We start from the raw sequence: 27,322 nt of genomic DNA on the forward strand, positions 1-27,322 counted from the left end.
AATTAGATCGGACTTACGGCAACGATCCAATAAAGAGTGGCAGCGTCAGCTCCAAATGTGTGAGGGGTGGCGCGGAATGTCCCCTCTGCACGGGGTGGTGGTCGAGCTGCAGGCTGCCGTGCCGGCCCGCGCGCGACACACGCACGCGGTGCCAACGACCTTTGGTTATCGGCGTAGGTGACCTGGTGTCAAGGATTTGTGCTATTGGGTTAACTGACACTGTTCAGTTCTTTGTTACTGATATCGAGGTTGTAGGCAGAGGATTTATGTAGATACGAGAGGCATCGAATTTGTGGAAATTTTACCCGATCATTGATGTTGTAAACTGGTAATTCAAAATTTTTCTGTACAATATTTTACTTCAAAAGGTACAGTTTGTGTTAGTTTGTTGGCTTATTTATTAAACTGGATATTAAAAGCTTTTATTAAATAAGGACCTGATTATTATATTAATTTAGAATTTCTAAAATAGAAGCGAGATAAAAAGAAAAGTATGTACGTGACGTGAACGTTTAAGTACTTCTTTTTATTAGCGAGTAACTTCATTGTTATAAAGCCATAAGTAGCGAACAGTTTATTTTATCGGAGTTGTATAAACATTTTATATTCGTATGGATGACAATTACGACAAAGTAGGTTAACAGTTGAACAAGTTGTATTAAGCCAAGAAAATCCCTTTAATTTAATTCGGCACCGGAATTCAAAGCTTTACTTACGTGATATTAGCGATCCCACTCCCTAAATTGTACCTAAACTGGAGGTATCCATTAACTAAGTTAATAGCTATAAAATCCCCCTTCGCTTTATTGGATTGGCCGGTGTAGAGTAACATTCCCGAAAATCGGTTCGTTAAAAACCAAATTTCAATGCGGAACGCTTTGCCCAGTCCTTCTAGCGGCATTAACTCGATGTAGCTCGTCCCATTGAATTGAGGAGACCACGATTCTTGGACAACATTTACATCTGAAAACACTAACTATCAGTTCGAGTCGAGATAAATGAGTAGATACGTAAAAATAGAACTAGAGAGTACCATTGTTGCAAGTATTCCCGTTGGATCCAATTTCGCCTCCGAATAAACATCGGCAGACGTGTCCTCCATCTGGGCCAATGTCACACAATAGCCCCTCATCATACCCGCAAGGATTCGACTCGCACGGATCTAATCTATCGTCGCAATTGGATCCTTGAAATCCGATAGAGCAGCTACACGCATAGTCGGTCGTGGAGTCCTCGACGGGCCGGCACGTGGCGCCGTTCTTGCAAGGCATACTCATACAGGGATTAGATTGACACTCGCGGACGTTTTCTATAGAAACTACCAATGAGTCCGGACGACCCAATTTCTTTGTCACTAGATGACGTATTATTCTCAAGTATTTAATACATCCGATAAAACTGCTTCGTGTTCCGATATTATCAAATACCCTAGAAAAGATATACTTAGTTAAAACTTGACATTTTTTTGTTATTTTTTACATATTTTATAAAATAGTATGTTATTTAAATAAACTTAAAAACTTTTATAGCTCACCGTGAATAATTCGTTGGTACACTGCCAATAAACGCATCGTCAGCAAGGTCCAAAGCTTTCAAATTCCCCCTCGATTGACCTGCTACATCTTCAAAATTGTCAACTGATAAAATTCCATCCCTGTGATATCTCTTTGCCGACACTTTATGATATTCATTCAAAGATATCTTTTCTAGTGATGTTAGTACGATCGCTCCATTTCCGAGGTTGTATCTAATATAAAAATATGACTGTATAGTTGCAAACTTAATATAACTTAGACGTAAGTTTTGGATATGTTCTAAACGTTTCCGAGAAGTTTATTAAGAAAATATTATATAATATATATACAACGAAAGTGAAGTGGGTTATTCAATAAATCAATAAAGTACCTGAACTCCAAGTATCCGTTCACTAGAGCGAGCGAAACAAAATCCCCCGTACCGTCGGATTTCTGCTGATTGTACAATATAACTCCGTTCTCAGAAAATGCCTTAAACTCGATGTCAATATTCAACTTATGGTAAGCTTTCAATGGTTTCAGACGTATATACGATGATCCGTCGAAAGACGGGGTCTCTATGTAAGGGATATTAGATTCATCTTTGACTATTGTTTCGCAATTGATACCAGTGTAATGGTCAGAGCACACACAGGCGTACGTCGAACCAGGCAGGTCAATACAAGTGCCTTGATTGGTACAGGGTTCTGATAAGCACGCACTATACTCCTCCGTTGTTTCTTGGGTTGATTGTTCTGCAATAACACTTAAGACATGAACTCCGTGTAATTAGAGCAACCGTATTTCATAATCCGGTAAAATTCATAATCCGGTAAAATTAACATTTATTAAACTGAACTGTTCCAGCACTCAACCTTATTAAATATTCAAATTACGCCCGTAAACGTAACATTATGTTTAAAAATATGAATTTTAATTGGATCGAGTGAAAGGAAAATAAACAAACAGTTAATTTAACACGTTTATAAAACAAGAATTTATGTAAAGTCATACATTGGTTTTAAATTTAAAAATTTTTGTGTTACATTTAAATATTTTAATAACAAAACGAAATACAATTTTCTGAACAGAACGAAGGACGAGTACAAACGAAGCTTACGTTGTCATTTATCTTGAAGCCTCTTCACTATAGATACCCGAATGGCGTACACTTACCAATACAAGCCTTCCGATGCGTAGTGGGTATGTAACCGGGGCGGCACACGCAGCCACCCCGCGCGCAATGTGCGCCCGGCAATGCGGTACAATCCGAGTCTTGTGTACAGAGATCACCGAGCAACGCACCCACCGCCCCTACTGTGGCAGTTGTTGCTGTTTGCGAACCTACATTCATTTCGGGAATTAAATAATAGTGTAAAATGCAGTCCGTTTCGTTGTAATTAATGCAGGGAAAATCTTCTTGTGTATTTACGGAAATTCTTATGCTATATTATATAATATAATTAAGTACGCGTACCTATTTTTGACATCATTTGATCATTCAAATATTAAATTAAGGTCTGTATCATAGAAATCTAAATAACAAGACACTAGAAGTCGTAAGCGCGCGTGACATTGTCGCCGCTCAGGTGGTAACCATACCACAAGTGCGTTCGTCGCTGTTCAGTTGCTCTAGAGACGAGCGTGTGTAAACATGGTGTGTTTCAGCATTTCCCATTGCGGAAATACTTCCACAAGTTGTAATTATACTAATAAAGGAATAACATTTCATCGGTAAATATATTTTTTTAGAAATAATGCCGTTTTTCCTTAAAATTAAAGAATATTTACAAGTATTACGAGTGTCACCATAGTAATCGAAATAACAATGAGTGACACAGCCGACCATTCTTATTATCACGTTTAACACAAATTTCAACCTTATTTCTATGAGTTTATGTTCAAAGTTATATCTATTTAAAATTGACAATCTCTGTTGTAGAAAAGCCGAAAGAAACAAAACGTCTCATATACTTAGGGGTGTTATTCTAAAATAAACCGTAAATTCGTGCGTTAGGATATATATTCAAAAGCTTAATTTAATATTTAAGTTAGTTTTCACTAAAATCAAGCTGTCCAATAAAAGGCATAGTTTACTTGTGTGTACTGTTTAGCTATCGGTTTAAATGTGTTGATTTTGGCGACAACGGTTTTCATACGAATTATGACATTATAACACTTCTATGTGTCTTGTTATTTAGATTTCTATGGTCTGTATCAACTTGTAGGTCCCCACTAAGCAATAAACCCAGCTACGTCGATTTTAACTTAAAATTAGATATAAATGAAAAGCAGGTACCTATATTTAATTCTTTATCTTTGTCTTATTTAAATATTGCAGCACTGATTGAAATAACTTATAGGAGCACTTAAGAAAGTTTTCTAACGAATGCAGTACTTTAACATGACTTTAACCCAGAAAAACTTACCTCTATAATTGGTAAACACAAATTTATAATTCCATAAAATTGTTTACGAAATTTTGAGCTGAACATTAATTAACGTCATATAAACTCGTAGTTACCAAAACAATGAATCGTTTAAATATCATTCCTATTAATAATAATGATAAGGAAAGACAAGAGTACTAAACTTTCATTTATCAGATATAATGAAACAGACGCGTGGCAACTAACAATATTAATAATAAGGAATAAGTAAGATAAATCGTTAACAAAGTTACGAGGGACGTTGTCATGGAATGACAAGGGCAAACAACTCACAACTTGGCCAACTGTAATCTCAACAAAATTATGTTATTAGTATGAATTGAGATGTAACTAAATTAACAAAAACTTTCCGATGATACCAGGTCACTTTCAACCAGTTAAAGAGCTGCATGATCCAAGATTAATTTGTTGAGAGTTCATTAATTTGATGTCAAAGCGGATTGAAGATAAAAGGGTAAAAACGGGCCCGTTGCCAGATAAACTGCTGTATTGAAATAAATTATATTAGATCTTTATAAGTGCCAAATGAAAAATAAATATTTAGCCGAGTTCGGGAAAACGTGACGATTCTAATCGGATTATTTCAGCATTTTAGGACACTTGTTATTATATCATGCCAATTTATATGTGACATAATGATAATATCGGTGTAGTTAAAATAATAAACAATAATTACAAGGAATAAATAAAATTAATAAACACATTGCAATTAATAATTAATAATCTTTTATAAATATCATCCACATCTATCATTAAGCTGAAAACGATCCTTTATATATTTCATGAAGAAAAATAAATAAAAGATAAACTAGAAAGGAGCATCTAAAATATGCCTTACGTAAATACGACCGCACAACATGTGTGTCCATAACAAATGAAATGCTCGTACCACTGTAATGTATTGTGTAAGAAACAAAATTTTTCAAAGAAGACCTAAATTCATATGACCTAAAAATTGAACTGGTCCCACCTGCGACCTAAATCTTGCTTCCAATACGACAAAATTTTATAACATCTAAATGTCAGCGTTTACGCTTAGAATTATGGCTTATAAAGTTTATTGAAAATGCTTTGCACTATGGCAGGAAAGATTAATTTAAAAATGCACCAAAAATAAGCTTATATAACTCACCTTTAGTCCTCTGTCCGGATAGGATACTGTCAAAGTCACTGGGGGTTTCTTTTCTCGTCCAATCGTATTTATTATATGGATTTAGAAGATGCCTCGTAGATTTTGATGCTGCGCCATCGTCTTGCTGTGTGAATTGTATTGGTGAAGAAGGTCTCGGAGGTCCTGCTGTGCCTGGTATTTCTGATAATTTGCACGGCCCAAACGCTTGCACAACTATATCCTCTTGCGTTCTACACGCTTGTAGTTTGAGATGACATTCCGATTCGTACGTTTTCCCATCACTTCCACATACCTAATATTATACAAGTTTTTTTAACGGGGCATAAAGCAATTGTAAATAGTGCGGATTGTGGATGAATACTAGGCTTCTATATTGAAGTGTTAAAGTCTGCAAAAATAGCTTCTATTGCTTAAATCAAATTTCCAATACAATATGTGCATAGTTTATCGTCCGTCGATATAACAGTCGCTGCAATAGCCAATCCTAAACGTATTGACAGATAGCCATTTCGTGTTTCGTTTAGCGAATACAAAGAATAAATTGATGTGCTACATAAAAATATGTTTCATAAAACTGTTAATAAAAGTTTCAACCTCATTTTCCTGTATTGTTTCTTAAAAACCTTTCCGCTTTAATTGCGCCATTAACGTTCTACTTAACGGTAAAGATATTTAACTCTTAAAGAATTTCAGGCTTTATGGCTTTCAGTTAATGGCTAGGACGATTAAATAATGGATATTTCTTATTATTCAATTTAGTTGGTAGGCACTAAAACATTTTCCTATAATATAACAATATAAGATCATAGCTGTATAATGAATCGAACTTATAACCTTTTTTACACTTTCATCATAGGAAAAATTTAATGCGTTTTATCACAGACATTTGAAACTGCTACAAACACCTCTTCCACTATGCGATAATGAACCTTATCTTCTTACAATAGCGCTTAGACGTTATGCTAATATCAACTTACCAGCATATTCAGATCGCTATCAGGGCAGGGCGCGGCGGCACACTCGCAAAGCGCCCCTCCCGTCCTCTCTGTGCACACAGCTCCGAAGTAACAAGACAACTCGCTACATGATTCCGCTACGCTAAGGCTTTCAGCTATAAAACAAATTAAAAAGATACACATGAACGAGCTGACTTTAGAAGGAATACCGTAAATTCTTTGTGCATTAATTTTTTATTTTATCGATATATTATCACTAAAAATTTGATCTAAATTAACTACCGTACCTATATCGTTTTGTTCTAGTAGCACGTATTGAGATAAAATACTTATAACAGTACAAGGAAATGATAAATAAATCCCTCTTGTCTGTTTTATTTGAACTATTTAAAATTGCTCCAATTAATAAACTTCTGCGAAACAATTATCTGTTATGTTGAGAACGTTTCCTTGTTTTATTTGTTTTTAGTATGTGTTTCTATGTAACCGAATACAACTATTAGAGGGAAAATAAAACAATTATTTTTTAATTCGTATGTTTGTTTGTTATTGATATCCAATATCTGCTCAATTTAGAAACATCTTGGTTGAATCTCGTAATGACTTTTATGTAATTTGAGTAGACATTTTAGTAAATTAATGGTATTCAAATAAGTATGGTATAGGTACAGATATATGGGATCTGGAAAATTCTGTCACATACATTTCAGTTAATAAAATTCAGTAGATTTTTTCTTCTTCACGTAAGGAAGTTTTGTTCGTAATAATCTGCTTATAATTTTCACATTGACATGTCAGTACTCTTTTTAATTCCAGACGCTTTCAGGTTTTTAAAATTGTGAATCTTTCACCGAACAATTAATGAACATGTACGCCCTACATGTTTCCAACATAGCGGAATGTTAAGTACATCGTTTAAATAAAAGGCATGTAATGTAGGTCCTATCGTATACTTACGAGCTCCGAGAGGCATGTCTTTTAATTAAGACCGTGAAATTGTATCGTGTTATTTACACGTTAGTCCACAACGAGCCGGCGATTAAACGTCTGATACTTTGGAATTTCTGCCAAGATACGCAACTCTTAAGAAAACATTTCCTTTACGGCAAAGTAAACTATTAAGGATTGTTTGCATGAAGTTGCTCTAGCTTCATGTTATACTTTCTTAAGTAAAGCCTTCTGTTAGCTCAGATTATTTATAGCTACTAAATATTACAAATAATACAAAAGCTTATAGCATTGTCGGATAAAAACAAAATTGAAGGAATTAACAGCTTTCTTAATGGAAAATTAATCCATTTTAATGTTTTCAACCATTATCAAGATTTAGTGTCTCATGAACGTGTGACATGAAATAAGCATTTAGATTACTAATTAAAGACTTAGAGCGATGAACAGCGAATTTGAAAATATGGAGATAAACCTTTTATTGTAATGTATATTATTATAATTCACTAGCGGTCCGCCCCGGCTTCGCCCGTGGTACATATTAACGTTTTCTCTACATAAGAACCATCCTCGTACTTCAAGGAATATAATAAAAAAAGAATTATCGAAATCGGTTCAGCCGTTCTCGAGTTATGGAATTACAACGAAAAGTGGCATTGATTTTTATATATTAGATATAAAAAGTAAACGTTATAGCATTAAACAGATGTGTCGTTATACGATGCGGTAAATTTTCCATCAATCAATGTCATGTCAAAACGAAGGTTTGAAGCTGTCACAATAAAATACTTATAAGTTACTAGTGGTTCGCCCCGGCTTCGCCCGTGGTACCTACATGTTTAAACTATCCTATCTCTCAAGTTGGATCGAACTGGACATGGTGTGCGAATTTTATTATAATCGGTTAAGTGGTTTAGGAGTCCATTGAGGACAAACATTGTGACACGAGATTTATATATATTAAGATAACAAGCATTTCTTTTTTGATCGCGAAGAGATACGATTTGGATACGATAATAACTATCTATGTCTATCCAACCATTAGTTTTAAAATCCCGCATCGAGTTTAAACGCTAGTTGCATTTTGAATCTATTTCATTGATCCATTTTCCTTTTCATAAGTAAAACAAGTTCCTACTAAACTGTTAAAGTTTTTTATTTATATAACAAGAACTGAACTATTGAATTGCTTTCCAAATCGTTGGTTAATAATTTCTTTTTTATTCTGACGATTGAAAAGTACTAAAGAAGTCGCGTTGAATACAGAAATGTTTGACTTCAAGAGAACTTTATACATTTTTATTTCCTCTTATGCAGCTGTAGTTTTCCCACCTAGCTAGTAATTTCCCCACTAATTATGCTCAGCTGCATGCTCATATGTATGTCTACATAATATTATCTACGTGAACAGAGTGCATAGCTTTTAATTCGAGACGAGGAGATTTTTGATTTATTATTTTTATGATTAAAATTTTTCCGCTTAACGTTACATTATACTTTTAAAATTACACATTTTTTTTAATATTTCGAATTTCTCTTATCCTTTGTCTGGCGTATAGTCTTAAATTATATTTTTAAATATTATTAATCTAATGTTTAAATAGTGTTTCTAACTTTGTATGTAGAAGGTAATTTTCGGAAGTAAATACACCTGGATAACGAACATTCTTTAACTAACCGAAAGCTTTTAAAGGACATCTAGGCTATTTTTTACATTACGAGTTATTCGAATCATTCACTAACTGAAAGCTAATCACGAGCATCATCTAGGCTATTTTTTATCACATTTGAAACCAGAAGAATCTAGGGTAAACGGCTAGTGTGATATAATTAAGAACTTACGGTCCGAGCAGCCATTAGGTCCAAGTCGCCGCCTGTGGTCGGCGCACACAGTGCACTTCTGTCCCTGCACTCCGGGCCGGCAAACGCACCGCCCTGTCATTTGCTCACAATCTTCTCGAACGGAACCAAACGCTGAACAGCCGCATGCTAGTAGAAATAATTATCGTATGTCATGTGTAAGAGATGGGTGAAATATCACTCATCTCTTAATGTTTTTGTACGATCGAAACTGAATTCAAGGTAAACAAATGCCAATGCCAATGCAAAAACATAGGAAAATGCCAATTCATACCTATCTTTTTAAGATCAAGCTGTTTGATAGATCTCATTTTCATTATAGAAAGATAGTAGAAGAGCTTTATGTGCTATTCTAAGTTTAAATATATGTAATGATACTTACGAATACATCCAGTGTGTCCAGAGCCTATCCGTGGCAGTCCCCAGTAGCCGGGTTCGCATCTATCGCACTTGAGGCCGCCCACCCCCGGCCGACACGCACACTGACCGCTATCATCGCAGCGATCTGTCACCGACCCCAGCCTATTGCAACCGCAGCTCGAGCTAACCGGACACCCCTCCTCATTCGAGCCAGACGCCGCCGTCGTGCCATCAGAACAACAACCGAACGAACTCTCCGAACAATGCAAGTTCTTCTTATCTTCCCCCTGCTTCACGTCATCTGCATACAAATGCAAGCTATGAATAAAGACGCCCTCCACGCGACATTTACTAAAGTGCATTTTATAACACCAGAATAAGTGACTCAAAGCTGTTACGGCGTGCGTGATTTTATCCAATTTACTCGACGGTCGCAGTATCTTGCAACGTTGTTCAACACAAAGTAGTTGTAAGCTCGACAAATTTAGCGTTTTATGAATATGTAAATGGAATGACGGAGCTGTAATTATTCATTCACATTTAAAAATATTTCATATTTTTGTATGAAATCATCACGTATTCAGTACAACGTCCGAAATGTTCTGCTGTGCCCATGAGAATACGTTTTTTGTGTCGTCATTTAAAATGCGCAAATGTTAATGTTTTAGAATATTTAATTTACACCGTGAGAATTTCGCCAGACTTTAAGTATTATAATAATGCGGTGCATTCTAGAAACATTCATTTGAAAGGCAAAGTTTTCTTTTATTTACAAAATTATTTGTATCCTGGAATTATAGAACAAGTAACTCACTTTTCGGACAGCACCTTGCAGCAGTGAGCGTGATGTGACAGTAGCTTCCCGCGGGACAGTCCTGCCGGTGAGGTCCGTTGCCGCAGTCTATTTCCAGACCCGTGGACAAGTCAACCATAGCCTTGTTGTTCCCGCATGGTCGAACTTCCATACCTATATTTAGAAGTTGTACTATCTACTTATTTATAGATGAGCATAGATATAGAATTCTAATATAATAAAAATGTACTTAAGTTAATTTAACATAATGATTTTGAATATTATTACCTTAAATCTTACTATTTAATAATGTTGATAAAGTTTTGTGTTATTATTGTATTAGTATAGTTAATAATATCAGCTATAAATAAATATAACATAGCAATAATTAATCCAAACCTTTGCATAAATCCAACGGTCGCAATCTTAGTTCTAATTGTTTCTGGCAGCCCTCTTTCCGCATTGCACACAAACTAGGATAAAGCCGAAAATCGGAGGCACAGACCGGAAAATATTCATCCTCAGTCGGACATTCGAAAAGGCAGGAACAACGCGGATAGCCATCGAGACCAATCTCGCAGCTGGCATCAAAATCACAACGGATGTCTCGGCAAGCTGTCGAACTAGTCGTGCCACCCAGCTCCGTCGCTCCCAGTGAATCCGTCGAGTCTTGTTCAGCTTCAGTCGTAGTCATCGCGGTCGTAGCTAGCCATATAATGCAAATATTTGCGTGTTAGTCAAGGGATAAAGCAGAAAGTTAGTTAATTGATCTAGGACGGCGGGCGGATCGCTTTATTGGAATTACTGCTAACAACCGAGGTTGATGGCGATCCGATAGTAAATATTGTGTTTACGTAAAGTTTTTGCTATGTGAGGAAGGAATTAGTTATGTTGTTAGTAATTTAGATATTAGTTATTGCGATAAGTAGGTCAGTGTTTTAAAAGTTACTTACTCATAGCTATTGGTGGTACCACGGCAAGTCGATCTTTGCAATCCCCATAGAAGATAACATGCAGTTTTGTAGGTGGTGGTACTCCACACGCAGCTTTTTGCAGTTCACATTCATTGGAATAAGTCTGCATGGTGCTCCCGCATACGGGTTCGTGAGGGGCCCCCGTGCAATCAGTTGGACAAACACACTCCCCTGCTATGCAATGCGCCCCAAAAGAGCACTGAACCCCCTCACAAAGCGCTGTTAAAAGAGAAAAAAAAACGTTCCATAAGCAACACTACACAATTACTATAAAAAGCGGGATGTAACAGCGTTTTCCTCGTTATATTGTTTCCATTCTTACCCCAGACATGTTTAGATTTTCTGTTTTCCGGAATGAGGAATGGGGGAAGAGACCGTGAAAATTTAATAACGATTGTTTGCTACTTTCGTGCAAAATGAATCCTTGTGAAAGCGGTCGATTACCGCGCCGCAAAAAATATTGCCAAGAATTAAAAATTACTTTTTTTGCATCTTTGAAGAGGAAAAAGATTTCAGAAGTATTTCGGGTAATTAAAAAGTTTTGAAATACCGTCTGAGGAGTGAGGACCCAGATAACTTCAACATTAGGTTGGATGCTCACGATATTGTTTTATTCAAAACAATATGTACCTTTTATGGTTACGCTTAAATTTTAAATATAAAAATTACAATAGCCAATCAAAAACAACCTTAAAAGGAAATAGTTAGAGTTAAATTTAATACTCAGTATATAATTTAAAGTTAAAACGTTAAATGGCTTTAATTGATAAATAATGACGGAAATTACTCTAATTGATACATGTAACGACACTTTAATTTCGTGTAGTTTCTAAATGCCTCTGTAGTTTCATTTTCTTTGCTTGTAATAAACGTAAACAGAAATTAACATGTACAAGTATTTTAGTATATTAATTGAGTTTTAATAAGTATTATTTCTCAACAATTAAAATTCGGTAACAAAATATGTCATTATCTTAAAAACGTTTCAAATGAATAATTGCTGACTAAATATCAAAATAAAAGAAAAAAATACTTCATGTTTTCTTTTTAAATTATTCCCAGCAAATAAAAGTAAGGCCTTAATTAATTACGCCATTGAGTTTTTCCGAGCCATTTTTTTCCAACAATTAGCGATTAACGACGATATACCAGACGCAATGCTGTATTGTGCTCTTAAAATGATTTCTAGTACCCACTCATGTATGAACTACCTATTGTATATTAAAAAAGGCCTACATTTCCTACCAGAAAGTAATTACACGTTCTTTAATTCCAGTATAATTGACAATTATTTTCTATACATAAGATATCGTTGACATTTAAACGTAAATTGACAACTGAAGAAAGTAAATTCAAGAACCTTAGGAAATAAAAGTGTATTACATTTCTTACATATGAGTGCGTATTAATTAAAGTAACCGTAGGGACTGTCAATTCATAACAAACGTATGAATCAACAAGGAAGGTAAGCCAAACAATAAATCAATACATTTCAATATTACGGACATAATTTCCATCAGCAATAGCATTATGGCCCATGTATTATTATTATTAGGATTTACCGGCGTTCTATACAGTCGAAGTGTAACCGAGCGTACATTATTGGCTCTAGTTTGACGTGAATAGCTGAATTGCTTATCTAAGATTACATCATTACAATGCTCGGACGTGATAGCCTTTGAACGTAATAGACGGGGATAGTTTTATATAAAGGAAATGATTTCATACTTATTTTTCTTTGAAACTTACGCTACTGAAACGATGGTTTTGTTTATCTTCAACACTGAACTTTTTGTTTCAACATAATACGACTACGGATAAGTCGTGTTTACTAATAAAGTTTTTTTTTTTTATATAAAAGAACTTATGGTATGTATTTAAGAGATAATTATTTAGCTACCTAAGCTTAATCAGGCTTCCTCAGGTAAAATTAGTGTAATTTGTATGTTACAGTATTCCCATACAAGCATTGCACTAATTTTTAAAGTGAAACTTTTATTACATCGTCTCAAACTTTTTGGTCTGTGTAGCGCATGTCGCGTGTATCGCGGCTGCCGAGTAGGTATACCTACTCGGCAGCCGACCGACACGCGACATGCGCTACACAAAGCAGTGTTCGGAACCGTTCGAACAGTTTCACTTTTACCGTGGTTTCATAAAACCACACAACATTTTTTTTCAATAATCATGTTTAAAAATATACTCAGCATATTCCAATTTACTTGTCGCATTAATTCATAACAAAATACGTAAACAATTCTTGAAGGCATACAACGCGTATTATTGAATTATTAATTTATAACAACATTACCGTCATACAGATTGAAATTTAATATAGATCACCTTACGGTAATAATTTATACATGTCATCCATTAGTATCTACAGACGATAGTATTAAAATTTGAATAGAATTGCATCAACGTATTCAGAGTTGGGAATACATAAGCCGATACTGATTTCAATTACTAAATTTTCCCCAGTAAAATCATTGTGTATAACTGTATAATTAAGGCGCAAATTGAATTATGGTGAAACGGAAAAACCATTATTGCCAAGACAGGATCACTGACAGAATCCAGTCATTGCCAAGACAGTATGTATCATCGTCGATGAGTTATAAGCTCAATGCTTATAGCATGCGCTTTTTTTATGTATGTGTCATATCACCCAATAGCCTGGGCAAATTAAAAAAATACAAAAAATTAGGGAAGAGTTAATAGATTCAACATTAGAGCACAACAAGCCTCTACAGTTTTTACATGCAAGAGAAAAAAAAAACAGTCCACGCTTTAAATACACGCTACTCGTATCTCGAAGATGGCTTGGAAACGTGTGCATATATAACAAATATAACTCCGAACCTTTCCCAATTTATAAATCGTTACATCTCAGAAACAGTGGCTTTTAGGAAAAAATTACTTAGAATTTTTTATAGATCATAAACTGATCTTCAATTTTTGTTTGAACTCATTTTATGACAACTTACCGTTTTACTATAAATCCTGAGAAAAGCGTTTTGAGCTCTTTGAGCACAAGTAGCTATTCCTCCAGATATCGGATCCTTAAACAAAACTTTAAGATTTCATTTACCATTGAGTTTTGAACAACTTTGCGTTGAGGACGAATTTTTGTAGTAAAATATCTAAATTGACCGCACTATAATGCGGTTATTCTCATTATAGTCTGGTCAATTTAGACTCTCATTAAATAAATTAATTAGGGGCAAGAACTCACCGCAACCTCCGTTATAAGCCAGCCGCAGGGCGCTCTGATCGTGACACGCCGTCGAGTCCAGCTCACACTGCGACGGGTACGTTTGTCCGTCCGTTCCGCATACAACATCCGATTCCTGGCGCCAAAGATAAATTGTGGCTTTATTGTCTCTATTTCTATCAAATAAAAGGCGCTTTGTTCGCCAACTCGTCAAATATTAGCTCGGATCTTTAAGGTAAGGCCATTTAAGAAGCTTTGTTGAGCTTACAACTATGACGTGAATAGAGAGCGGAAAGATTTAAATTGTATTGCTAAATAAGAAAAAATCAACAATATAAGGAGATTAATGATTGTATATAACTTATTGTACATACTGTGTATTATAGAAATTATTCGAAACTTAAAACAGTTAAAGATGATTCTTCAGCTTTTTTTTTCTGTTTGTAATTAGATTATTATTTTAAATTTCATTTCAACAAAATTTTAATGTATTATGTGTTAGTATACCTAATAACTATGTATAACATAATAGAAAACTGGAGTAAGCTTATAGGGTCACAAAAACTTAATGAGTCCATAAAAATCAACCTAAAGAAATATTGTGCTATAGTACCCTATTAACCACAATAGAAATAAGTGTATAAAGGAAACAGCGAATTTTGTAGGTCGATTATTTAATAGATAATGAACCTATAAACTACCCACCATGTATATTTAGTTTTATAAGGCACGCGAGATTACAATAATCGATAATTTTTGTACGGCTAACGCTATGCAAGAATAGAATCACAATAGAAATATCAAAATATATAAATTGGTTGTGAAAATATAAAGAACATTTTACTTCTTTTCATAAAATTAAATACCTATTTTTAAGATGGATTCAGGTCATTTTCAAGGAATGAATCTCAAATCCGTTAACAAGAAACAAATCTCACAAATCATACACTTCATGTGGAAATATAACATACACTATTATAGTGTGGATTAAATTAATATTTAATAATAATATATATGTAATTATATTTATGTAACTATAGGAAAAAAAAACTTATCACCTATGAACGTGTTTAGGAGGATGATTAACTTTTAAGCATTTTTTCTAACAATTCTATACATAAAAAAATTGCTTATTCGTATATTCTACGTAATATAGTAAGAAATATAATCAATCCCACCAAAAACATAAATGTAAAAATTGGAGCCGAGTTCAATCGTTGACTTAATTTGCCAAAAAAGAAATGAGATCTAATTAATGTGTGCCAAGTTCTGCAGACAGTCCAGAAATTTATTTATAAAGATGTATTAAGTTCTTAGGTTGACTGAAAACTCAATTGTTTTATTTTCCCTTAGAGAACAATGTTTATTCCAAAATATAACTTTTTTAATTTGAATAATATAATTATTTTCACAAAGGAAACAACTAATGACCTATTGAACCCAATAATTTGATGAGGCTAGTTTTTAGAACTTCACAAAATATAAACAGTATGTAAAACTAGCCTCATCAAATTATGGGGTTCAATAGGTCATTAGTTGTTTCCTTTGTGAAAATAATTATATTATTCAAATTAAAAAAGTTATATTTTGGAATAAACATTGTTCTCTAAGGGAAAATAAAACAATTGAGTTTTCAGTCAACCTAAGAACTTAATACATCTTTATAAATAAATTTCTGGACTGTCTGCAGAACTTGGCACACATTAATTAGATCTCATTTCTTTTTTGGCAAATTAAGTCAACGATTGAACTCGGCTCCAATTTTTACATTTATGTTTTTGGTGGGATATCATTACTTTTTGTACAGAAAATTACTCTGCAAATTTGATTTAGGTACTTTATGAATATAATACTTTTTATATACGATTTTTTTTATATTTTTTCTTGCGGATTCTTTGTATGGTTTGTTTAGTATTATTTTCTATATTTTCTTGTATGTTATGAATGTCAGCGCACATTGCCCCGTCATTATCTGCAATTTTTTAAACTCGTTTTCTGTTTAAAAGATTACATGATTTTCTAAACATCCAGCGTGAATATGTACACACACTATTACAAAGATGCAAAGATCGTTGTAGAAGAATCGTCGCTTTACTCCATGACGAGATTTTGAAATTTTACTCTAAACGCGCCTAAAGATGTTTCACTTATATTAATATTAATATTACGCAAATTAAATCATTTCGACCTTCGACAAAGCCTTCTTCCATTACACTGAAATTAAAAATAAACTAAACACTCATAAATAAAGAATAAAGAAATGTGAATTTGTAAAATTATATATTATTTTTAACTGTATGAGCAATATTTTTATTACAATTTTCTTTTATTTTACGTTTAATAATAGTTTTGAATAAAGAAATCATGCAATCGAAGTAATCCGCCCTAGCGATACTAGCGCGAGTGAGTGTGATGTCAGAGGCGCATCGAATCTACAGATGTTTCGCGCTAAAATATGTAAACTTCAATAATCTATATCTCAGTCATTTATTGATGGATTTCAAAATTTTTTTCGGCCACTGACTAGTTTTGATCTATTTTTTAAGACTAGTAAGGTGAATATACTATTTTCTATTTTTTTAAACTTTTCCATTTTTCCATACAAACAAAATTAATGTCATTGAAAAAAAAATTAAATACAAATAAATTCAGTATTTTCTGATTTTTTTCTTTGTACACTCACTATTACCTAGCTGATTACAAAATTTGAACTTTCTAGGTCATCTGGAAGTGGGTTAGGTTTTGTATATGTCTATAAGTCAGTCAGTCTTAAAAATTGCGATTTTTGGATATTAATATCTGCGCAACTGTTTAATCTGTATTTATGAAATTTAAGGTTCTTGTTTATCTTGAGGTCCTCTTGATATGTACCAAATTTGGTTTATTTAACTTAAATAGTTTTCGAGTTATAAGGGGGTGAAAAGTGGCTCGAAATGGTTCGTGTAAATATACGCACGGCTGCTGCTCGCCAGTTCTCTTCGCTTGAACTCGGCTTGACACGCTGCCGCGTGTCTAGATCCTACAAATGAACCCCATGTATTTGTTTCACAATTTGTCTATTAGGAAGCATTGTCACGCAATGCCGTAATAAATGTCATGTAAAATGTCTATCAGTAAATGGTGGTTTGGATATTTCCACGATATTTCCTTCCGATGTACCTAAGCCTTAATTTTGATGCAAATTTTAAAATTGATATTTGAATGTATTTAAATCAAAGTTATTAAGTTCGATATAAATTATAAAAAAATTGGAAAGTAGATACCCAAAAAAATTGGTTAAAATCTACGTTTAATTGTTTCATAATTTTCATGACCTGAATAATTATCGAGTCCTATAAAATCATTGTATGAGTAGGTAGATAATATTCATTTTTCATACGATGGAAAATATAATTATGTTGTAGGTTACTAACCTCATCAAAGCGCCTCTACTCTACTTTTTAACAATAATTATTTACTTCAATTCGAATGTAATTTCTTACATTCACTGGATTAGTATATAGACATTATTTCTTGTTTACAATCAGGCAAAGAATCACAAACACCAAAAGCCATCCCATCCACCCTTTTAACGTACAAACCCAATATTTACCTGTACATACCTACACACATGCCATACATCCATGTTTCAAAAAATGCCCAACACAACAAAGCCGAAAAAATAGACCGTAAAAAGTTTACCTGAGCCTCCGTACAGTTGTGGTTACATCGGCATACAGGCCGTCCGGAATCGCCCACCTCGCAGCTCCCCCCTCCTTGGCACACGATGTCCGCACATGTTACTGCACAAAAAGTATTATGGATGCCTAAATCGTGTTAAAATGAAAGTAAGAATGTTTACAGATGCTTTGGAAGAAAAGTAATGCGTGTAATAATAGTAAATTATAGAGGTAGAGAAAAATATTGTAAAGCATTAATAATATAGGAAAGTTTATCTTGATAATGATTTGATTATTTGAATTTCTTCACAAAGATAATATTGTTCAATAAACAATGCATTTAGTTTACGATAGTTTAAAATGCCAACAAAGAAGATGGTAGATATCAGCTTAATATAATCCTATACCTGCTAAAAGTTGCAGAAGAGATAAATCCTAACGATATCGCAGTGAAATCTATCTTGAAAGTCTATTAACGATCAAATATCAATATTCTTATTACCGAACGTCTTCGAACGTCACTTTCAAAGTAGTTAAGAGTAACTCTCTGAAAGAGATTTCATTAAAATATGAAAGCTATTACAGGATAGCGTCGTCCAATATTGATTCAATAACCAATAAGATTGTGTAAAATTAATCCTTTGTCTCCGCCCATTAATCCGTGTCTTTCCATTATTCACTGGATCTGTTTTAATCTCTAATTGTCATTTCAATGAGCACAGAAGCTGATGGATTCGCGCTACTAATCAACGGACCCTCTATGTAAAATAAATTGGCAATTGAATTCCCTATAAGGGTAGGTTTTATGTGAGAGTCTTTGAATTCACCAAATACTTAGGCTTAATCCTATTTTGCTTAATACAAAAGAAATCCTATCACCTACAGACAAAATGATGCACCATGTAGTAAATGAAACTCACAAATTGTTTTTATTATTAAGCTGATACCTACCTACTATGTAGGTAGGTACATCGGGAAATCATTATGCATGATTGAGGAAGGTAATCATGTCTTATTCGTGTAACTAAGTACCTAAATAATTTAAGTCAATCCCTCAGTCAATTTGCTCATAACTAACAAAATCCTTAGCATACAAATAATATAATGAATCACGTAATACATGAGACTTACAAATTGATTTTATTATGTAGCTGATAGTAATAATATGGATCGGAAACTCATTATACAAGATTGAAGTATGATATTATTCCATAGAAAGGTAGGTAGATATCTTGCCGATATTAAAAAACAAGCTCTCTCTTTATAAAAGTATTTTTACGCCAAAGGAATCTTGTGCGCCTTTTATTGACAACTTTATAAAAGACGAAGACTTTCATCACGGGAAATTGATAGCGATTTTTCTTGCGAGGGAATTTTATAATTGATTTCATCTTTACTTTTAAATTCACCGCGGGCAGGCGGGGCTTAAACCCGAATGGGTAAAGAAAATATTTTACTCCCGTTAAATACCACGATGAGGAAATCGAGTCATTTAAATCGTTATCGAGCTTTTATACTGCTGTTTATAGATTTATGGAGGATTCATAGTACGGGCTTTTAAAATTCATCGGAGTACTTGCAAAATAACGTGGAAAATATTTGCCGTTCAATTAAAATAAAAGCACAGACTACCAGTATTAACTAGATAGCATTCACTCAATTTATGCTTTAATCTAAGTTCGTTTATAGTTTTAAATTAAATTTCAAAGTTATTCTGATATTCATCTAAGCTCGCGGCATTGAACTCTTTTGATCAAGATTATTTTGCAATCAGAGGATAATTATTGTAAAACTATATTGGCTTTTATCATAATTATTGTAATTGTGAAAATGTCTAGAGAAAATTAGAACTACAATACTGTACTAATTTTAGTCAAAGTTGAAGTTTAGGTTCGGCTGAAATTATGACATTTTGATTCGATCTAGAAAGAAAATTCATTGATATATTATTCAAATAAAAAAAATACACATACTGTATCAACAAACTACTTACAGCACGTTCCATTATACAGCACTTTCAGGTCGTGTTCCCCCATGCCGGCTTGACAAGCATGCATGCGCATCTTGCACTCGCTTCCATACGTGTTGTGGTCTGACGCACACACGGGCGCGAGGCTAGAGTCGCACACAGGGCAGGAACATTGCGCGGACCCGCCGCGGGCGATGCACGCGCCGCCCCAGGGACATGTTGCTAGTGCGCAGGGATTTTCGATACCTAGAAGAACACTGGTCATTAAAAATTGTATGTACTAAGAAGTGTGTTTAATAACTCAGCCCCCGGAATCACATAGAAAATCTATTGTGTCGTGGACTGATCGGGCCGCTGGGGGCTCAATGGGTTAATGAGAATCTGATTAGAAATGAGATACTTATATTTGTATAGGAATGATTCGATGTGTTAGCAACGCAAAACCATCATGACTTTTTAATTTTAAATTCATTCATTTATTTGTGCTGTGTAAAAACCTCTGAATAGAAAGTGTGCATTACCCCTTTTATTCCGGCGGTAATGCGTGACAAAACGTAAAGTTTGATAAACACACTTATTTGAATGCTATCAATTTTTATTCTCTTCTATAAAGAAAAATCAAAGGTCTGGTCAAAAATCTTGATATTTAAGGCTTTAATAGGGGCTAGCGACCTTGATGACGATTTACAAGGCGGGATCGGGAGACGACCGCGGAATTTACCGTAGTAAAAATACGTATAAAAATTATTAAAAAGATATTTGGATATGGAATCAAAATTTAAAACAACCATGCCCTGTGTTTCAATTTGATAAACACACTGTAAAAACACTACAATAATTGATGTTATATTGACTTAGCGTTTTGGTTTAAAGTCCAAAAATCGACCTCAGTTCATGATTTTTTTCCAAAAAACCTGATTGTAAAATAAACAAATTAAAACAACCATGCCATGTACATTAAGTATCTAAGAAGAAAAACGGTTATAACTAGAGTTAATTTTCGGTATTAAAAGGGAACTCTACCCGATTCAAGCCTTAAGTCGATGAATAATTTTCACATCACTACCCAACGCAATCAAAACTTACCGCAAGCGCCCATATACGCAACACGTATGTCCCTGTTCTCCAGACAAGCGGCTCGGTCAAGCAGACACGGGTTATCATAGGTCCGGCCGTCGGTCCCGCAGACTGGCCTCATCACCTCCTCGCAGTCTGGTCCGCACCCACACACGGCCACGCCGTGTACATCCAACGTGCAGAGCTCACGCACACCACACTTCACCGATTCGCAGGGATGTTGTGCTGTATGAATAATACGATAAAATAATACGATAATTGTTAGGAAATTTAATATTAGGTGCTGTGGAACACTATGAAATGGGATTTTCACGTCCCTTACTTAATAGCAATATTGAAAACTTAACATTTTCACCTGAAAAATATTTCCTTTGTGCAACATTTAATAAAACTCAACAACCACACACACCCAATGGATCGAAAAAAAGCTTATTTTAATCTCAAAAAGAGGTATCAATTATATCTGGATGAAAAGGCTGATATAAGCCAACAGCCCTTCAAATATTGAGTTAATAACTCCAGAAAATTGAATTATATTGTTGCTGTCACGATTCCTTTTGGGAGGTCTACGCTTCAATGCTCGTGTCCAATTACGTTCTTTAGAACAAAATGTCTTCAAAATAAAGCCTCAATAAACAGTGGATATTTGCATTTACGAAGAAAGATTTAATTATAGATTAGACAGCGAGACACTGAGGTGAATATTTGTAAAACCACAACATTCTCGTTAAGGATCTCGCTTTCAAGAATTCCATTCAGTTAAGACAGTTTTCGCGTTAAAATAAATACTTTAATTGTTTTTGATGTTGGTCTTGGATAAGCTCAAGCGATAATTGAGATAAGTCATTCAACAATTTCAATTTCCAAAAAGTTTTGTTCACTAACTTTTAACTTTTAGTTATGTTTGAATGCACATTCAAACAGACTTTTATCACTCACGTACCTGAAGCACATTCTCCTCTATACGCTATAGACAGTTGTTGTCTCGTTCGACACGCTTCCAGCCGTAGCGCACATTCGCTGATATAATCCTTGTAGTCGGATCCACACACAGCAGAACCAGGCCGAACAATGAGGTCACAGGGAGGTCCACAACGACACACGGCAGCTCGAACTTCGTTCAGTTGACAGACGCTGCCGTCCGCGCATTCGTGTTCCAAACATGGATCTGAAAATAGGCTTTGCTATATTTCATGCAGATTTATGTTTTCATACTACATGTCCAAAAAACCGTTGATGAACCGTTTGCATACAGCACGTTTAACGGGCCATTTTCGCACTGATTTAAACATGTTTATTCCACACACCATTTTGATTGTTAAGTTTTAAAATCTCTCATCGCAAAATAATTTAAAATGGACTTACCACATTACACGTACCATTAACGATGTGTAATGTATAAATAAATCAATCAAATGACTACAATAATAATTATACTAAGGTGTATTATAGACAGTATGTTTGAGTGTGGAAAAAACGTATGTACAACAATACATCTAGTGTATCTAGTGGACAGTGACAAATTAAACATTTGTATGTCATTTAGATTAGAAATGTGGTGCAGTTATAATGAATAATTTGTGATTAATCACTGTAGTGTTACTGTATCCGAATGATTATTTTGCTATTATAACAAATAATGAATTCTGATAATAAAGCATTTCCAATAAATAAAAACATTGTACATAGAGTTCCCGTTCTCATTGTAAGCCAGTCAATATGGTCACCAAGATTATGTCCAAACATATGAATTCACGTCTGAAACTTCACAATCCAAGGCGAACAATTTAATGTAAATACAAAAGCGAGCTAGTAAAGTAAACAGCAAATCTTACAAAGGACGTCGGAATGTGCGGGCATTTGGCTTCGTACTTAAATTTAGTTCAGATCGAATGCTCCGGGACAATTTTGTGAAAAGGGTACACCAAACGTACTTTATAGAATAAAATGTAAAAGATTGAATTACGGCTCTTGATAAAGGAACTGCTTAGAATTCCTGACTTACTCTTTATTGAAATGGCATAAAGAGGGAAGAATAAAGCGTCAATGGTTCTCATAGACGTAAAACCCTCATCATAGAAATACGTACATCCTAATATTCTAAAGCGATTGATACCACATACCCCTCAGCTCTCAATATTTGATTTTACCGCCAATAAAAATGTACCTTATAAAACTTAAGATACACAACCTTATCATCACACTCTTTTTTTGCCCTTCAATAAAGTTTATAGTTTTTAAATTACCTTACATAACAATTAACAGCGACCCTTACCGCATTTCCCGTGATATTTCACGGTAATATTGAGCTGGTTCTCGCAAGCGTGCTTATCGAGATGACACGCGGAGGGGTACTCCTTGCCGTCGGTGCCGCACACGGCTTTCCGCCTCTGGCAGTTGCGGGGGCAGCGGCACTCCGCCTGCCCGTAGGTGACCACACAGCGGGCTCCGTTCTGACAGGTGACAGAGCTGCACGGCTCGCCGGCTTCTGGTTGAAGTGAAATAACTGAATCCGCGTTTGTTTTATAAACAACAATATGTAAACAATAGTTCAAAAGATGAAAGTAACCTCTTGTTGAACACAGTAATTTAACTAAAAGTGGTAAAAATAACGAGTAAAACTATTAACACATACACTTATCATCAGAAATATCCCTTACATAATATTAAAACAATTAATTGGTTGACCATAATAGTTAAAACAAAGAAAATAAAAGTCAAACTATACAGCCGCTGTTCAGTTGTAAAACTGTAACCTTTTGAATGCCAAACGCGATTGCGTGACACGACACTTACCACATTCACCCTCATGCTTGACGCGTAGGTTCAACCTTCGCTCGCACGCTTCCTTACGCAGGAAGCAATGGTTGCGGTAAGTTCGGCCAGCCGTCGAACACACGGGAGCCGCTGTCGAGGGACAGCTGGTAGGGCAAGCGCAATGTGCCCGCCCGTCGCCGAGCGACACGCATTCCGCGCCCCACCGGCAAAACGTTTTCTCGCAGGCCTCTACGGAAACAAATTCTTACTTCAGTTTGATATTGAATTTAAAAACAAATTTGATAAAGATTTTGATATGTGACTTATTTTACTCTTAACGTTACCTACGTTACGTTAAGTGAAAACTCTCTTCAAGTGAAAAGCGATTTACAGAGAGTGGAAATCTTATTGTACTTACAGTAAGATTTCCAGTACCATTCACAAAATTAATACCAAAATTTAATAATGACGACCGCACAAAATTCATTATTTTTGTTAATTTCGTGTTCCAGGGAAAAATTTCCCTGATCAATGTTCATTGTTTGTGACGAAACATAATATGTTTAAAGGTTGCAGTTGAATCTACTTGATGTATTGATTTACGTGTCAGTTCCATATACCATACCTACAGTATCCGTTCTGCTCTTTTAATATTTTGCACTTCATTTTAGCTTACCCTAACTCTATATATGTATACTGAAACTATATATGTAGCCAAGAATAACGTATTTTAAGACTGGTTCAAAATATATTTCTAAGCATTTCCAAGGTATTCGACTTTTATAGAAAGTTTATTTTCAATGTTACTGATAAAGAGAGCAAAGTTTCCGCGTAATAACATGGCATTGAAAAATGTTATGCATCTATTTAATACCTAAGTCTATTTACGATGTGATTTTCAGTATTAATAATGTCAATGTGTTTATATATTATTTACTTCATTCTTTACAACACAACATCGCTTAAATACTAGGTGCTTTTGGTAATTAAAACATTAAACAAGTGTTCTTTGTGTAAACTTTAAATTTTAAAAGATGCGTTATAATCCGGATCGATTATACTGTCTGTGTGTCCAATTAGCAATTTAAGCAAGTGTGTAGTCTCGCCCGCATGACAGCATCCAAGCATTGGCCACGTTCCATAAAATATTAAGCTGACACGTAAGAAAGTAAAAATACCTCCCTTAACTAACTCTTTGCACTCGATTGGAAAATAAATTACTTAAGGGTGTATGATAAGGTGTGCGTGTCATTTGTTCGTGATATAAATATTGTGTAATTTATTGTAATGAATGAATGGAATTATCTCAATTTCTAAATTTTTTGAAGTGAAACTTCTTTATCGGGGTTGAACATTTTTTCGTTACGCGTGACATTTTTCCGTTACGCGCCATCTTTTTCTTAATCCCTACCACGCGTGATTTGACGTATTTCTGTAAAGTTGCATAGTTATAGTATATTATTTTTTGAAAATAAGGTCATAAAGAAGTTTCACTTCTTACGTGTGTCATTTTTAATTAAGATACCACCAATCCACATTTCTATGCAAGAAATATTATCTGTTCAAAACAAGTTTGTACTCATCCTTCATAATTAAATTAAATGCATTAGATCAAATTCAGCTTAAACTTAATGGAGATATTTAATTGCTTTCCTGTTTGAAATGTGAAGAACATTTACTATGTACCGAGAAGTAGGTAACACTAGCAGTACAAATTATATTTGTTTATACGATCGTGTTTCTACGGATTTTCCTTTCAATATTATAGCCTTCAGCCAGATTGTAACGTTCTATCTAGATAAATTGAAGTATTTAGTAAACAAGCAAATATAATTATTCAGCTATGTTCAGAATACTATTATCACAGTTGACAGATATATACTATTATTTAGAAACGTTCTAAACGTTCTTCTAAATGTTAAACGTCACAAGCAAAGTCAATAACGAAATCGTATCCGCCTATCAATATTCTCTAATTTTGTATGAACTCTGAAAAGACATTTCTTAGCAAATCCTTGACTCAATTACCTACCTACTCTATTCCCAATTTTCTACCTGGCGCGTCAGAACCGTGACTAAATTATTAAGGCAGGCTAAAGTTAAATGCGAATATCCGTTTTACCGCATTGTGTTCACTGGCTTTGGGAATTGACGATCTCTATCATCTAGTTAAAATTCCAAGCAGAGAAATTTCGGTGCGAAGTCACACCAAGTTTTAGTGAAGCTAATTTACAACTTTTTCTATCTGTTCAAATTGTTTGGCTAATATAATAGATTCTGTGTAATATTTCATAATTAGTGCCTTACTTAAATATTTACCTATTTAATTTTGAACTTACAACTTATTATGTAAAACTAGAATTGTAGGTTGTTTTATTCCTATACATTTTATGAAATTTATAAAAGCCTAAATTAATTTTGTTTGTCTGTCAGAGCAAAACTACTTATGGATATTGATATTAAACATCGCAATTTTCCGATAGAGCACGCACACGATACCACACTTGTACCTGTGCTTGTACATTAATAACCAAATAAACATCTCTCCGAAACCGTTTTGTGAGATCGCTGGGGCGCCATCACGAAATTCCAAATTAGCATAATACCGTCAAAGAGAGTATGAATTTTATTTCCAATGTAAGATTACATCAAGCATCTAAATTCAACCGCGAACTCATTTCCTTGACTTTTATAAAAGCTTAGATGAATCCGCTTAAAGGAAAGAAAGCAGCCGGAAATAACAATTTCGTAAGAAACAAACAAAGTGTTAGAAAGCGAATCACTGTAGAAGCCTGATATAAATGGGGACAGGAGGGGAGATAAAAATGATGGCGGATGTTCCCTGAATGGAAGTAAATTAGTATATTCAGGTTACGGCTTCAGGTATTCTCGAACTGTTTGAATTATTAAATCTATTTCAAGATTTGAATTTCGACGTAAAATTTCTTGCTTTACTTCGAAATTCAGGCTAGTTTATTCTGTAACTAGTTTAAAGATTCCAGATATCTACATCAGGATTTTATGCAATGGTCTGGTTGTATTTTTATCTGATTTTATTCATAACATTCACAATTGACGCTGCCGAGGACTTTTTTTTTCTAAAAATAACTTCAACTTAGAGCATTTTCCCAATTTATTTTTCAGTATAATTATCGATATTTAAACCATATACTATGCATTTTTAGATATCTTTTTTATGTTTTGAATGTAATTGTAAAGAAAAATGACTTGATGATTGAGTTAAATGACATAATTTAGAAGCTTAGGCTAAGCGCGCACCACGACTTTATGCAGCGTGATTATTTTATCGCAGAAATACAACGTATGAGTTACTATGACAATGCGCGCACATGCGATTAAATAATCGCAGCGATTTTAAAATTGTGATTTGTCACATTTTGCTGCGACTGCTCGCGACGCGATTATCGCGAAAATGAAATGCAGAATATGAAATTGTATGGTACCGCGCGCACTGCGATAATAAAATCTTACACTCGGGCCCGGCCGGCACTTCACTTGTGTTTCGTCTGTCCAACAGTAAACATCGTAGTGGTATAGGTAGGTACTGTTTGGTAAACATAAATTCAGTAATCTGTCAAAGGTTTGAATTTATTTATTTATTTAACACTTTATTGTACAAGAAACAAAATATACATAAA

The 27,322-nt window shown here is 34.4% G+C and overlaps 1 protein-coding gene across 2 annotated transcripts in view; it reads right to left on the reverse strand.

Moving 5' to 3' along the window:
* The window catches only part of LOC123697447 (agrin-like), a 126,008-nt gene that overhangs the window by 5,672 nt on the left and 93,014 nt on the right, over positions 1 to 27,322 (reverse strand). For both annotated transcript variants that reach the window (XM_045643977.1, XM_045643969.1), the window contains 20 exons: positions 23,703 to 23,912; positions 23,182 to 23,394; positions 21,850 to 22,074; positions 20,916 to 21,131; positions 19,854 to 20,075; positions 17,883 to 17,983; positions 14,223 to 14,337; positions 10,967 to 11,206; positions 10,413 to 10,718; positions 10,035 to 10,187; positions 9,243 to 9,521; positions 8,843 to 8,989; positions 6,074 to 6,207; positions 5,097 to 5,388; positions 2,691 to 2,858; positions 1,906 to 2,269; positions 1,535 to 1,747; positions 1,034 to 1,428; positions 717 to 963; positions 18 to 182 (listed from right to left, as the gene is read on the reverse strand). In XM_045643977.1, coding sequence (XP_045499933.1) covers positions 18 to 182; positions 717 to 963; positions 1,034 to 1,428; positions 1,535 to 1,747; positions 1,906 to 2,269; positions 2,691 to 2,858; positions 5,097 to 5,388; positions 6,074 to 6,207; positions 8,843 to 8,989; positions 9,243 to 9,521; positions 10,035 to 10,187; positions 10,413 to 10,718; positions 10,967 to 11,206; positions 14,223 to 14,337; positions 17,883 to 17,983; positions 19,854 to 20,075; positions 20,916 to 21,131; positions 21,850 to 22,074; positions 23,182 to 23,394; positions 23,703 to 23,912 — 4,405 coding nt within the window. The remainder of the gene's footprint in view (positions 1 to 17; positions 183 to 716; positions 964 to 1,033; positions 1,429 to 1,534; positions 1,748 to 1,905; positions 2,270 to 2,690; positions 2,859 to 5,096; positions 5,389 to 6,073; positions 6,208 to 8,842; positions 8,990 to 9,242; positions 9,522 to 10,034; positions 10,188 to 10,412; positions 10,719 to 10,966; positions 11,207 to 14,222; positions 14,338 to 17,882; positions 17,984 to 19,853; positions 20,076 to 20,915; positions 21,132 to 21,849; positions 22,075 to 23,181; positions 23,395 to 23,702; positions 23,913 to 27,322) is intronic.

This window comes from Colias croceus, chromosome 1, assembly GCF_905220415.1.
Source record: "Colias croceus chromosome 1, ilColCroc2.1".
Lineage (NCBI taxonomy): Eukaryota > Metazoa > Arthropoda > Insecta > Lepidoptera > Pieridae > Colias > Colias croceus.